The following is a 14,235-nucleotide window of genomic DNA, read 5'->3' as shown; positions in this document are numbered from 1 at the left end:
AATAACAGCATGCACTCTGAGAATGTTACACAGAGCACCTTGTGTGCTACAATGGATGCAAATAAATCTGACCTTTTATACAAGAAGTTCACACATAGAGAAAATCTGAAATATTTCTTCATTTTACATAAAATCTAAAAACGGTTTATTTCCACGTTTTTCAAAGTGGAAAGATTTTCAAAGTGGTCTCAGACTTCTGGAGCCCACTGTAAAATTTGTCATCAAGTTTGTGTGTGTGCTTGTGTGTCTCCCCACATACATGCCAGACACCAAAGCAACTTTAAAGATATGCTGCGTGTTAGACGATGGGTTTCCCATGCTGACGTTCAGGGCCCTGTCGATGCTGTAGGCCACCTGCCGCAGGTACCGGTCCGCCTGCTGTCCAAATCCATCATACGGCACGTAGATGTACGGGAAAAGCCCGTGCAGATGAAGGCATGTCTTCTGACCTGGAGATGAAAGAGGTAGAGCATCAGCATCAGTTTCAATGAGTACATCCTCTTTGATAAAATGCAAATGGAAGATGTTTTCTGCATTTCTTAGTTTTGTCAGATATCAGAGGGCACACCTAGAAACACCCACAGTCCGTTCACTGACTAACTGATGGCTAGCACACAAAAATGGCAAGCACTATTTTGATCTGAGAAGCTCTCTTCTGATTGGCTTGCTTTATACTGGTTTTAACTACAAAGTCACAATCTGCCTGGAATCAACGTACCAGGCTGCTACAGTGAGCCTTTTTTAGGAAGAACTATTCACAAGTGGTTGCAAAGTTAGAGGCAAATAAAATCTTTGTATTATATTCAAAGATTTGTTTCGAGACACTTAGCATCCAGTCAACTAGATATCCACAAGCAGAACTCATTTCACAGTTATGCCTGTGAAGTAATCAGCACTTTTGACTTTGGGATGGACAAAAATTTGTAATGCAAATTCTGATTTTTTTTAGCTGTTTACTATACAGCCGTCATGAACAAAACTGTTATCAATACCAACAATTTCTATTATTGGCATTTCAACTATTTCAGATTATCCCTCCCCTAAACTGCAAGACTATGCAATGTTAATAATTTAGCATTTTGTTGGGCCAATACAAATACATTTCAATGTGTGATAGGGCTGCAGCACAATTAATCAAATAAACAATAGAGATTTGTACTATTATAGCAGACACAATTAACTCATTTTGAAAACCATCAATTAAAGCAATTCATTTGTCTATTTGCATTGCATCAAAATGTTCTATTTACACATTTTTATTTATACATTTTTTTGCAGTGGCTGAGCACTGTAACCAAATCACAGACATGTTTTTCCTTCTTTCAGTGTGTAAAGTATTCAAAATTTGACAAACAGTTTTGTTTTTTATGCTGCCAAGAGGGCCAATGTAATGTAGGGCTGGGCGATATGGCCAAAAACAATCACACTATTTTTGTCATATCGTTCAATATCGATATTTAGCATGATATACATTTTATACTATTAATGGGGCAGAACTGCATTCCACATGTTTGTTAGACCTCAAGAATAAATTAAACATAAATTGTTTGTTTACAAGTAAACTCCAAAGGGTAAGCTAACTTTAAAGTACACCAGTTTAGGATTTAATACTTCATAAGTTGTGGGACCTCTTTGTCTCCACTGAAATATTTTCTTGTGATGTTTCACACTCCAGCTCAGTAGGTGGCGGTAATGCATCATAAGATGGACCGTCAACCACCAGTAAACATCACAAGAAAAAGAAACATTTTCTTGCCTGTAACAGTGCTAAGTATTATGAAAAAACATGCAACTAAATAGTATATTCAGTTGAAGTCAAAAGTTTACATACACTTAGGTTGCAGTCATTAAAACACATTTTTTAACCATTCCACAGATTTCATAGCATAATTATAGCAAATGATAGATTTGGCAAGTCATTTAGGACATCTACTTTGTGCATGACATGCATAATTTTTCCAACAATTGTTCACCAAGTTAACTGTGCTTTTAAGAAGCTTGGAAGATTCCAGAAAAAAATGTCAAGCCTAATTTAACTTCTGTTAGGCTAATTGGAGTCAATTGGAGGTGTACCTATGGCTGTATGTTAAGGCCTACTCTCAAACTCAGTGCCTCTTTGCTTGACTTCATGGGAAAATCAAAAGAAATCAGCCAAGACTTCAGAAAAAAAATTGTGGACCTTGACAAGTCTGGTTCATCCTTGGGAGCAATTTCCAAATGACTGAAGGTACCATGATCATCTGTACAAACAATAATACGCAAGTATATACACCATGCGACCACGCATCCATCATATCGCCCAGGAAGGAGACACATTCTGTCTCCTAGAGATGAACATAATTTGGTGCAAAACAACAGCAAAAGGACCTTGTGAAGATGCTGGAGGAAACAGGTAGACAAGTATCTATATCCACAGTAAAACCTATATTGTCCTATATTGACATAACCTGAAAGGCTGCCAAGCAAGGAAGAAGCCACTGCTCCAAAGCTGCCATAAAAAAGATAGACTACGGTTTGCAAGTGCACATGGGGACAAAGATCTTAATTTTGGAGAAATGTCCTCTGGGCTAAAGAAACAAACATTTAATTGTGAGGCTTGAGGGTGAGGCTTGCAAGCCGAAGAACACCATACCGTGAAGCATGGGGGTAGCAGCATCATGTTGTGGGGGTGCTTTGCTGCAGGAGGGACTGGTGCACTTCACAAAATAGATGGCATCATGAGGAAGGAAAATTATGAGGATATATTAAAAGCAATTTCTCACAACATCAGCCAGGAAGTTAAATCTTGGTTGCAAATTGGTCTTCCAAATTGACATTGTCCCCAAGGATCCCTCCATGGTTGTGGCAAAATAGCTTAAGGACAACAAAGTCAAGGTATTGGAATGGCCATCACAAAGCCCTGACCTCAATCTGATAGAAAATTTGTGGGCAGAACTGAAGGCATGTGCGAGCAAGGAGGCCTACAAACCTGACTCACCAGTTCTAACTGTAGGAATAGGCCAAAATTCCAGCAACTTATTATGAGAAGCTTGTGGAAGGCTACCCGAAATGGTTGACCCAAGTTTAACAATTTAAAGGCAATGCTACCAAATACTAACAAAGTGTATGTAAACTTCTGACCCACTGAGAATGCGATGAAAGAAATAAGAACTCTCTCTACTATTATTCTGACATTTCACATTCTTAAAATAAAGTTATGATCCTAACTGACCTAAGACAGACCTGTTTTCTTTGAAAAAATGTCAGGAATTGTGAAAAACTGAGTTTAAATATAGTTGGCTAACGTGTATGTAAACTTCTGATTTCAACTGTAAATAAACAACAATGGTGTTAATGTTGGAGTTGTTGTGTTCAGTTGATAGCTGTTGTACTGCATTGTTCAGTACACAATGATGTTAAACTAGCCGGATAGCTATTTACTTGGTAGCGGCTACAAAGCTGGCTAGCTATTTGCTAGGTTTCCATGACAGCAGGGCTACCTGCTAAAACTTAACAGGCTGATTTTTCAATATCGTCTAATTGCCCAGCCCTAATGACAAGTTTACTGTACCCTAATGCCCGAACACAGTTCTCAGCTTGTTCTGGATAAGGATCTTACATTAAGTATACAGCATTTATATGCCCTTCACAAAATATAAGTATTATATTAAGTATTTAAATGTAAAATATATTAACCAATTAATCGCATTTACAATATTAAGGGATTTAATCTAGAATTATAATTTCTTTGCCATAATTGTGCAGCCCTAATGCATAATTTCAAGCACAGGTCCTCACGAGCCGGGATTCGAACTCTAGTCACTCACGATGCATCAGCACCACATGTCAAGAGCACTGCCCGCTAGGCTACAGGAGCACAGAAGAATACCATACAGTTCTCCTCCGACAGAATGAGTGAGAACATACCAGATCCAGGATACAATGCTCCGTCTGTGCATGTAAGAGACCTATGGGAGCACAGCAGCTCTGTTTTGTGCAAGGAGAGATAGAGGGAGACCACAACTAAAATCCACCAGGGACAACATGTCAAAGTAGCATGTGATTGAGGTAAAGATAGATCTGTGTGTGTGATTCGGACTGAATGATATAAAGCTGTAGTGTAGTGATTTGTGATGCACCTAAGTGCAGGAAAGCCATTAGCTAAATAACAGATATAGAGAAAGTATACGTTTAATGTGTGTGGGAGAGAGAGAGAGAGAGATCACACAATGAGGAAGGAGAAAGGGAGGGAGGAATATGGCACAAAGAAAAATGAAAGACAGAAAGAAATAGAAAGAGACAGCAAGGCTCCAGCCAACAAAATCAATGAGCCCACCCAAAGAGTGTTTAAGGCAGTACGTTCTGATCACACAAACAAGAAAACAAAGCAAAACGAAATTAAACCTCAGACCATTGTTGATTGTGGCCATCCAAGTCAGAGCAAATCCCCAAACACAAACCTAGACTCACAGGAAGTGCTGTTTTAGAAGAACAGACCAATTAATTGGCTGATATTACACCTTATTAAGATTCAAATCAGCACCAGATAACGGTCATAGTGATGTGCAAAATTACACATTTTCAAATTCAAAATAACTGACTAGTTGGTCTTTAAACTGCAGTGTGTCATTTTTTGAATTTTTAACTTTTTTTCTCATATTCCAGTTAAATTGCAGAAACTAGTGTAAGTAAAGACCCTCACATACTTCAAGCAAAATCGAAGAACAAATAAGTGTGACTTTATTTCGAATAAAATGATTGGCCAAAACTAAAAGCATTTGAGTTGAGCTAAAAAGTAGTCACAAATGTACAAGCACCTCTTACCAAGGTGAAGTACCTCCGCTCTTCCTCGGGGAAGCACCCTACCAAGTTCAGTGCCCCTGCCAAGTCAGATCCTCAGAAAGTAGAGGCTAAGCCAGCGGTTAGGTCCCAGCACACGTGACCAAAGCATAATATTGTGCTCTACAGCCATCGTTCCAGTGGAAAACCTCCCTCTGGGCGAGGCAAGCTTTCCTGATGGTTTGAGTACAATGAAGTGGGGACCAAAGCCCATGGAACGGTCTACTCCATCTCCAAAGAAGGCATAGACTACTCCTCCGAGTCCATGCAGTTTTCCCCTCGCTCTCTTCACGGTCTTCTGCCGGTATCGAGAGGTTGTTCACAACACTGTTACTATTTGTCCTGTTGTTGGCTCTGTGGCAAATGTTTGTAACAATTCAATAAATCGATGCTCAAACAACGAAAATGAGCGCTTTTCCAGTTCTCAGTAGCCGAGTTTCCACTATTGGGCCAAATGAGGGTGTGCCAGTGCGTGCCAGGGCCAGTTGTGTTTCTACAGTCACTTCAGGGGTTTCACAGTGCCTCCTCAGTGGTTCTCTGAGCCAACGGCCAATGGCCTTTGACCTGCCAATTACCAGTGGGCCAATCAAGGCCAATTGGGGTTTGAGGCGGGGTCAATGTCAAAGGAGGAATTTCTCAGAACTGGTTGTGTATCCAGTGACAAATGGTACAGATTCTGGAAAAATTTTAATCTTGCGGGTACAGTACAAATCTGTTAAAACACACAATGGACAAAGCGGTGCCAAAAGAAAGAACTTTCCATGATTCAAGATCATGGACAGTGTGCTAAGACAACGTACCGCTGTTAGTGGAGAGACCACTTGGGACACCATGGCAGTTGCAGTCGGTAAAATGTCAATGACAACTTATCTTGCTAGATGGTTAATGTTTACAAACAATATAAACTCAATATTCTCGACAACTAGATATCATGATACCTCAGCTTGAGTTTCCCTCTTGCTTGTAAAATGGGTGGGGTATGTGACGTTGACACCAGGGTGGTGTGTTAAGGGCGGGTTTTAGGGCAACGCTGTGGGAGCTAATGGCCCGATGGTGGGAATGTAGATCGATTTTGGTCTCGCAGCTGATAGTGGAAAAGAGGCTAATGTGAAAAAATGCAGAGCTTGTTGGGTACAGCACACATTTGAACAAGCAACATGCTTCATATTGCAAATGGCCGCATCGCTTCGATAGCACACTGTTCTCCACGGTGATGGTGCAGGGTGTTGTGCACAAGTCTCCTTGCCAACAATGCAATAGAAAAAGTACTGGTGTGTAATGCACAGAAAGACTTTTAAAGCCATTATTTTCTAGTCGCCAAAAAGGATGGTCAGCTGCCGCCAGCGTGAGAAATTATGGGGGCTCTGACACAGACATAAAAAAAAAAATGTTCCCTGAAATTCAAAAATGAAGGGGCAAACAATGCCTCTGCAATGAGTTCCTGTTTTTTTTTTTTAAATAACATCTAAAATAGACACAAATACATACAGTAAATCGCATTCATTTAAATTTTTGTGGAACATTATTTGTACCACGCCGTCCATCGTGCTAATGTTGCCGAGTCTAGTGCATACCATCCCACCATCTTGACAGATAACTAATCGACAAGGCCAATTCAAATCCCACTAGAACAGACAGGAGAAACGGACAAATATTAAATCCGATCTCTGTCTAAGGACACATTATTATTCTGAGCTGTTAGCAGACAGTGGTTAAAACACACAAGGCCAAAACAAGCCACAAGTCTCTCTAGAGGATAAAGCTTGTGTAGAAAGGATGCTTCAGTAACGTTACAATGAACCATACATACAAAACAGCAGGATCCTTAGGGTGGCACGTGCTTACTCGAATGCATCCTAGCAACGTGCTTGAGCTGCTGCAGTTGCTAGGCAACCAGACCAGCCTTGGCGCTATTCTAACGGAGTATAAACGACTAATTCTTTCATCCCTTCATACAGCTGTGGTGAAGAGAGTGGCGGCAAAGAAGCGGAGGAGAAATGGAGAGATGCTTGACAACTAGGCTAGCTGATTCTGGTGCTTATAAGACACGTGATTCAAAACACAAACTCAAGGAGAGCTCTCTTTCTGTGTGTATTTGTGAATGATCTCAGGGATGAGAGGAGAGGGTGTGGATGTTCAGGCACGTGATTCTCATTCTAACACATCTCGCCACCCCCTCTCACCTAAATACAATTACAACAAAGACCTTCTAAAACAAACACAGTTTTGTTTCGCTATAATTCTAACTGCGGATATCTTATTGCAAGTTGTTTTAAAATAAAGCTTATTCTACAGTCTACATTGCAACACGGCAACCCATATAGATGCTTTTTTGGCATCGGAATCAAGATTTAGCCCATTTTTAAAGCTCTTTTAGTCTTTATAAACCTATTATATGCGATTCTCAACTGATCATCTCAAACTGCCCATTCTTGCTCCTCCAAACACAAAAGCAACACTCCACCTATGATTCTTATCCGCACTTTATATTGCGCCCCCTTTTCAGGATTTACTCACACACTCCCTGATTTCCCCACAGCCAGAAACTTGTTAAAAAGTATGAACAAAGCAACTCACTGCAGAGTGAACGTTACCTAAAGCGTCATCAACTACAGAGGGAGTCTGCTCAAATACAGAGAGACACACTCAGGGTCCGAAATTAACCTTTTAGCCCACCAGCCAAGGTGGCTGGTAGATGAAAGCATTTACCAGCCAGTTAGATTTCTTACTGGCCATTTGTTTTTGTTTTTTATTGCATTTAACAAGTGGATTTTACAGACATGACAGACAAATAAACAATACTGCAAGCATGTTTACAAGTGAACTGCTTTTTTAAAGAATTGTTTTGTTTTATTATTTATGAACTATTTAATTGCCAGATAGTCATATAAATTTATATTTTAGAATGAGTACCGATATTTCTTTATCATACTCGCCGATACGGATACCTGTTTTTTGTTTCCTGAAATCCACATCAACAGTTTATTTTTAATGTTATCATCAAAATTGTGTCTTTAATTTAATTAAAACTTTAATCAAATGACAATAGGGATGAATCGATTAGTTGACATTATCGACAACAAAAAATGTAGTTGTCGAATAGTCGTTTGATCTCATTAAACGTAACATGAGATCACATTCAACTCTAACGATGAACCTGATGATGAGAGTTAGAATTAAACCGCTCACAGTCCAGACGGACTCCAAACAGCTTCAGGTGATGTAGATCGCGAAGTATGCGGGTATTATAATGCAAAGATACAAAATAAGTAAATACAGAAGCCCTCTCATTGTGGAATAAGTGGAGCTGGAGCAAAACTTGCATGTTGAGCATCTTTGACGGAAAGGTCCGGCGTTACATCTTAAATGCAGTTATATTTAATGCGTTAAAGCTTTATTAAAGTTAAAATAATATGGAAGCGGGTCACATAAATGACTACAAACTCAGGCATTTCTCTGTGCGGTCAGCACCTCTTCTATGAGTTGCGCAAATGTCCCGATCTAAGGGGGAGGAGATTGAAACTGCACCCGGCTGATGTACACGGTCGTGGGGACGCTTGTCCCGAGCGCACATGCTTAATGTAGCTAGATTATAACGTGGTGGCTCACAAGTTATTGAATCATAATACCGGTCACTGTGCATTTCTTATCGTGAAAAAAGAATTGGCAATACGCAGCTTTATTAATAAGAGTTTTTTTTTTTGTGAGTTAAGGATGGATTGAAGTGAACAGAAAGGTGAGAGAGGGTAGTCTTTGCCCCATTATACACTGCAACAAAATATGTTTTTGTTTTGGCTTGTTTCCAACATAAATATCTAAAACTATTTTAAATCTAGGGTTATATAATAATATATATAATGCTTCTCAGACATTTTAATCCTGTGCGAATCGGTCATGTCAGTAATTTTCCCAGACTATTTAACTAAGTACACGTTCCCGCAGCAGTAAAAATTACAGCATGTTTTACCAACTATAAAACAGCCTATAAAAATAACCCCTGGTAATATTAATCTAGAGCGAACTGACATGCTAACAAAACTCAGTTACTTATGACAGTAAAGTGTAAATGCTGTAGATACCCTACAGATGTTTTCAACTCCAGAAAAGTTGGTCGCTACCTGACTCAAAGTGAATATTAAACTGCAAATGGCTACGATTGAATTAAATAAATATGTAGTCTGTATTAAGTGAATTAGCACTCTGCTCACAGTAATCTGCTACATTAGAGTGCGAGTGTGAGCCAAGGAGCTCGTCCGAGCAGACGGCTTAAACACAACTCCGGCTCTACACAATCAAGTACATGAGCGCAGTTTCCCTACTGCTAACTGGAGAATTTCGATTAGCAGTGGGACTAGCTATTAAGAGCCATTCCATGTAAAGACCTGCACCTTACTGACTGAAGAGCCTTGATGACAAACTGGAACATGTTACATTATTGTTACATTATAACTGGGTTAGCAGTGGTTTTTGCCTCACCATTCTTCCATGGATGGCATTTTTGCCCAGTATCTTTCTAATAGTGGCCATGAACAGTGACCATTATTGATGCAAGAGAGGCCGGCAGTTCCTTGGATGTTGTCCTTGGCTTTATGTAACTTCCTGGATGAGTCGTTTCTGTGATCTTGGAGGAATTTTGGAAGGTCGGCCACTTCTGGGAAGGTTCACTGAAGGTGCCAAGTTTTCTCCATTTGGAGATAATGGTTCTCACTGTGGTTCTTTGGAGACCCAGAGCCTTTGAAATAGCTTTGTAACCCTTCTCAGCCTGATGTATTTCAAATTACCTTTGCCCTCATCATTTCTAGAATTTATTTCCACCTTGGCATAGTGTGCTACTGGGTGAGAACTTTTAGCCAACTTCATGCTGCTGAAAAAGTTCTATTTAGGTTTTGATTAGATTGAACAGAGTAGGTATTGGGTAACTTTTATGCTTCAATAAATAACATTATAATTTAAAAACTGCATTTTGTGTTTATTCAGATTGCCTTTGTTTTATGTTAGATTTTGTTTGAATTTTTGAAACAATTGAGTGTGAGATATACACACACAAAAAAAAAACTCAGAAATCAGGATGGGGCAAATACTTTTCTATGGCACTATACATAACCAGCAACCAGCTTTAAGAGTTTTGATAATAACTTTAAATATATACAAGTAATTAAATGTAGTGTTTTTATGATATCACTAGCTGGCTTAAATGTAATGGTAGAAAAAAACAGAAGTTAAAAACAAAAAATTCAAAGCAACTAATTATCATATGATATTTTTTAAAAGTAATTACAATTTTAGATGGATGAGGAAAAAGTGCAACGAGACAGGAACAGGATGTAATTTAAATTCGTATTTGTTTTGAGTCACTCCTGGTGGTTGGCCTGTTTAAAACGACATTAGCTAATGCAGTGTTGATTTTGAGAGAGTGAGAGAGAGAGAGAGAGACTGATGAGTACAAAGCAAGGAAAGCGAGCAGAATATTAAAAATAAAAAGCAATAAAATGCGGAAAGAAATTATCAAATTAATTTAAGCCTGATCCCGATTATTTAATCTAACCATTATTAAGATGACTGCGATAATTATGCTCTTCAAATTTCAATCACATTTTACTGTCCAAATAAGGGAATTTTAGGCAAATTTAGAAATACCATGAAGGTTATGGCATTATGTGAGCATTCAAAATTTACCCCATCTCACTGAACCTCACCACACACAGCAGATCAGGGTTGGATTGCACAAGTTGTGCGCAAGTTCTCACATAAATTAGGATGTAAAGTTCACACTAAGAGCTCAGTATTTACTAGTTAGTTTGTAACCAAGTCAGTGCTTCATTTGGTTGGACCACCTGTTCTTAAGGCAAGACTTAACTAGTAGTTGTAAGCTCTCAATAAAGTAAAGCTTAGTTGCAAAATATGACGTTTACCTGTATTTATCCAATAAGCAGCCTTCAAATGTATACACAAAATCTGTGAACTTCAATTTGATCTGGTTACAGTTTATGTTCAAACACTGTTTGCTCACGTAACTGTCAGATCTAATAAATTATATCTCCCTTAAAATATGATACATAATAAAATTTGTTTTGATAAATAGCATATTTGCTTTTGAAAATTATATATGAAAATTCCAGAAAATGATCAAGCCTTTAGTCAATTAGCTAACTGGCTAATTGGAGGTGTACACATGGATGTATTTTAAGGCCTACCTTAAACTCAGTGCCTCTTTGCTGGACATCATCAAATTAAAAGAAATCGGCCAAGACCTCAGAAATGAAATTGTGGACCTGCAAAAGTCTGGTTCATCCTTGGGAGCAATTTCCAAATGGCTGAAGGTACCATGATCATCTGTACAAAAAATAGTATGCAAGTATAAACACTATGGGACCACCAGCCATCATATTGCTCAGGATGGCACACATTCTGTCTCCTAGAGATTTGAACGTAGTTTGGAGCAAAAAGTGCAAATCAATCCCAGAACAACAACAAAGGACCTTGTGAAGATGCTGGAGTAAACAGGTACACAAGTATCTATATCCACAGTAAAATGAGTCCTATATCGACATAACCTGAAAGGCTGTTCAGCATGGAAGCCACTGCTCCAAAACTGCCATAAAAAGCCAGATTCAATTTTTCAAATGCGCATGGGGACAAAGAGCTTACTTTTTGGAGAAATGTCCTCTGGTCTAATGAAACAAAAATGTAACTGTTTGGCCATAATGACCATCGATATGTTTGGAGGAAAAAGGGTGAGGCTTGCAAGCCGAAGAACAACATCCCAACCATGAAGCATGTGGGTGGCAGCATCATGTTATGGGAGTGCTTTGCTGCAGATCGGGACTGGTGCACTTCACAAAACAGATGACATCACGAGAAAGGAAAATAATGTGGATATATTGAAGCAACATCTCAAGTCATCAGCCAGGAAGTTAAAGTTTGCAACAAGCATACCTCCAAGGTGTGGCAAAATGGCTTAAGGACAACAAAGTCAAGGTATTGGAGAGGCCAACACAAATTCAATCAATACGATAGAAAATTTGTGGGCAGAACTGAAAAAGCATGTGCGAGCAAGGAGGCCTATAAACCTGTCTCGGTTATGCCAGTTCTGTCTGGAGAAATGGGCCAAAATTCCAGCAACTTATTGTGAGAAGCTTGTGGAAGGCTACCCAAAACTTTGACCCAGGTTAAACAATTTAAAGGCAATGCTATAAAATACTAACAAAGTGTATGTAATCTGCTGACCCACTGGGAATGTGAGGAAAGAAATAAAAGCTGAAATAAATAATTCTCTCTATTATTATTCTGACATTTCACATTCTTAAAATAAAGTAGTGATCCTAACGGACCCAAGACAGGGAATGTTTTCTACGATAAAAATGTTGATACCAGGGCCGGACTGGGACACAATTTCAGGCCGGGAAATCCTACACCCATCCAGGCACCCAAATAAAATTTAGAAACACGGACAACCTTGTTCCCCCCCCACCAAATTACATTTATTTCACAGTATGACCATAACATAAAAACATAAACAACCAACCTAGAAGTAAAGCGGTCCTAATATCAAATGGGTCTGCACATAACGTCCTGTGCACTGCAATTACAACTGCAATAAATAATGTTATGAGATTGATGTTTTAAATAAATGTTTGAATATATAAAAAAATGCAATACTTAAACATTAAACTAAACCGCCAATAGGTGGTGGCAAGTGACCGTCTTAATTAGTGAGTCATTCATACAAAAGATTCGTTCAAAACGCTGAATCATTCAGTAACAAAACACTGCTGTAGCTTTCCTTTGGAACTATTTTAGCCGGTGAAATAGAACAAAAACAGTTAATATGGGTTGTGTCTAAAATGTAAGTAACTTAATAATAAATATTAACTATGCTACTTGTTTATTGAACAATAAATTAAATGTAACATTTTCAATCGTGATAATATTCAGCAAAACAGCTCCCTTAGTTGTGTTATGTTAAACTAAATCATATGTTATAAATAAAAAAAACAACAATTCGAATTTTTACCTCAGTACATTGCTTCTGAGTTTTCTGTGGGCACTCATTTGTTTTGATTTCTCCACGAATGTAACGTTAGATGGGTGCTGTTCGCATTTTCTGTTCAACCGTTTGAGGCGTAAAGTCGAATCGTAGCCTTGCCAGTCAAGACTAACAGATTCATGATTAATTTTTTTTTATTGATATTAATCATTTTATTGAATGACGAATTCAAAAATGATCACTGGTAAAGGTAGTAATATAAAATAATACTAATTTTAAAAAAAATAAAAATAAATAAATAAAAAACGCTGGCTGGCAGCAGGCCAACTTAGTCGCCAAGCCAGCGGGAATTGTCCCGGTGCTCCTGATGGCCAGTCCGGGCCTGGTTGATACAATAAAACAGAGTTTAAATGTATTTGGCTAAGGTGCATGTAACCTTCTAACTTCAACTGTATCAGAGGGTCTTAGGGTGTTTTCAAACCTGTAGCTTGTTTGATTTGTTCCGAAACAGGCTACAATTATTACAATTCCGAAACAATAACGGTTTACATCAAATGTTTCACATTTTGAATGCTGCATTTCTGAAAAAAAAAGTGAAACGTTGCGCATTTCCATGAACTGTAAATGCGCATTATCTTGAAGGAGCCCGCCTTTTTGTCAGAGAGCAGATTACTGACCCCTTTGCTTCAGAGAGAGTTGCATTTGCTGTAATAAAGCAATTGTACATCATGTTCTTAAATGCTCACAGGAGGTGTCACAGAATAAGTGCAATAGCTCACATAATGAGGGCTCAAATGGCTATTCACATTCTCCGACAGCCCTCATATACCTGGGAGCGGCTGTGTTCAAAACCGTTTCTTTGAGTCAGACACGTTGAGCTCTCGCACACCCATAGCATCCGACAAGCACATTGCCATCGTGCTATACAAACGGTCATGACACGTCATCGATCATGTGAATAAGCCATTTTCATCACTTTAATGCACATTTGAACTTATCCGAAAACAAAAGAAAATCCACCTCCTCCTAGCGCATTTAATCTTAAGCGAATTTTGAGAGTTTATTCACATATTAAGCGTTTCCATTCAGGATTTCTTAAAATGGGTGCCTGGAAATGCAGTTAGAGTTGCATTTTCTTTTTGTTTGGTTCACTTGCAAAAGGCAATATTACAAAATGGACCAAAACTGTGTCAATAAAAGTCACATGTAAGCATATCTGCTTATTGGTCAATATTATATACCTGTAAAAATGATCAATTTTATAAAAAATTACCTAGACGAGGTTGTCTCGGACTGCTCGTTTTGGTGCAGATCAGAAACCAATTGCCATGTTTGTATTTATGTGTGTATATCAGTTTACTTTATTTGTACCCCTTGGTAGATTTGGTTTGCAGTGTTTGTTCAGAGGCGTGCAGTCTCGTGAAATACGT

General features: G+C 38.6%; 1 protein-coding gene across 1 annotated transcript in view; it reads right to left on the bottom strand.

Annotated features, from left to right (window-relative positions):
- rev3l (REV3 like, DNA directed polymerase zeta catalytic subunit) overlaps positions 1-14,235 on the bottom strand; it is a 94,163-nt gene that overhangs the window by 54,046 nt on the left and 25,882 nt on the right. The window contains exon 3 of the mRNA XM_052095249.1: positions 260-449. Coding sequence (XP_051951209.1) covers positions 260-449 — 190 coding nt within the window. The remainder of the gene's footprint in view (positions 1-259; positions 450-14,235) is intronic.

The sequence above is a fragment of the Xyrauchen texanus genome, chromosome 28 (assembly GCF_025860055.1).
Source record: "Xyrauchen texanus isolate HMW12.3.18 chromosome 28, RBS_HiC_50CHRs, whole genome shotgun sequence".
Classification (NCBI taxonomy): Eukaryota; Metazoa; Chordata; class Actinopteri; order Cypriniformes; family Catostomidae; genus Xyrauchen; species Xyrauchen texanus.
Note: the sequence above shows the minus strand (reverse complement) of the source record. Positions and strands in the feature narration are given on the sequence as shown.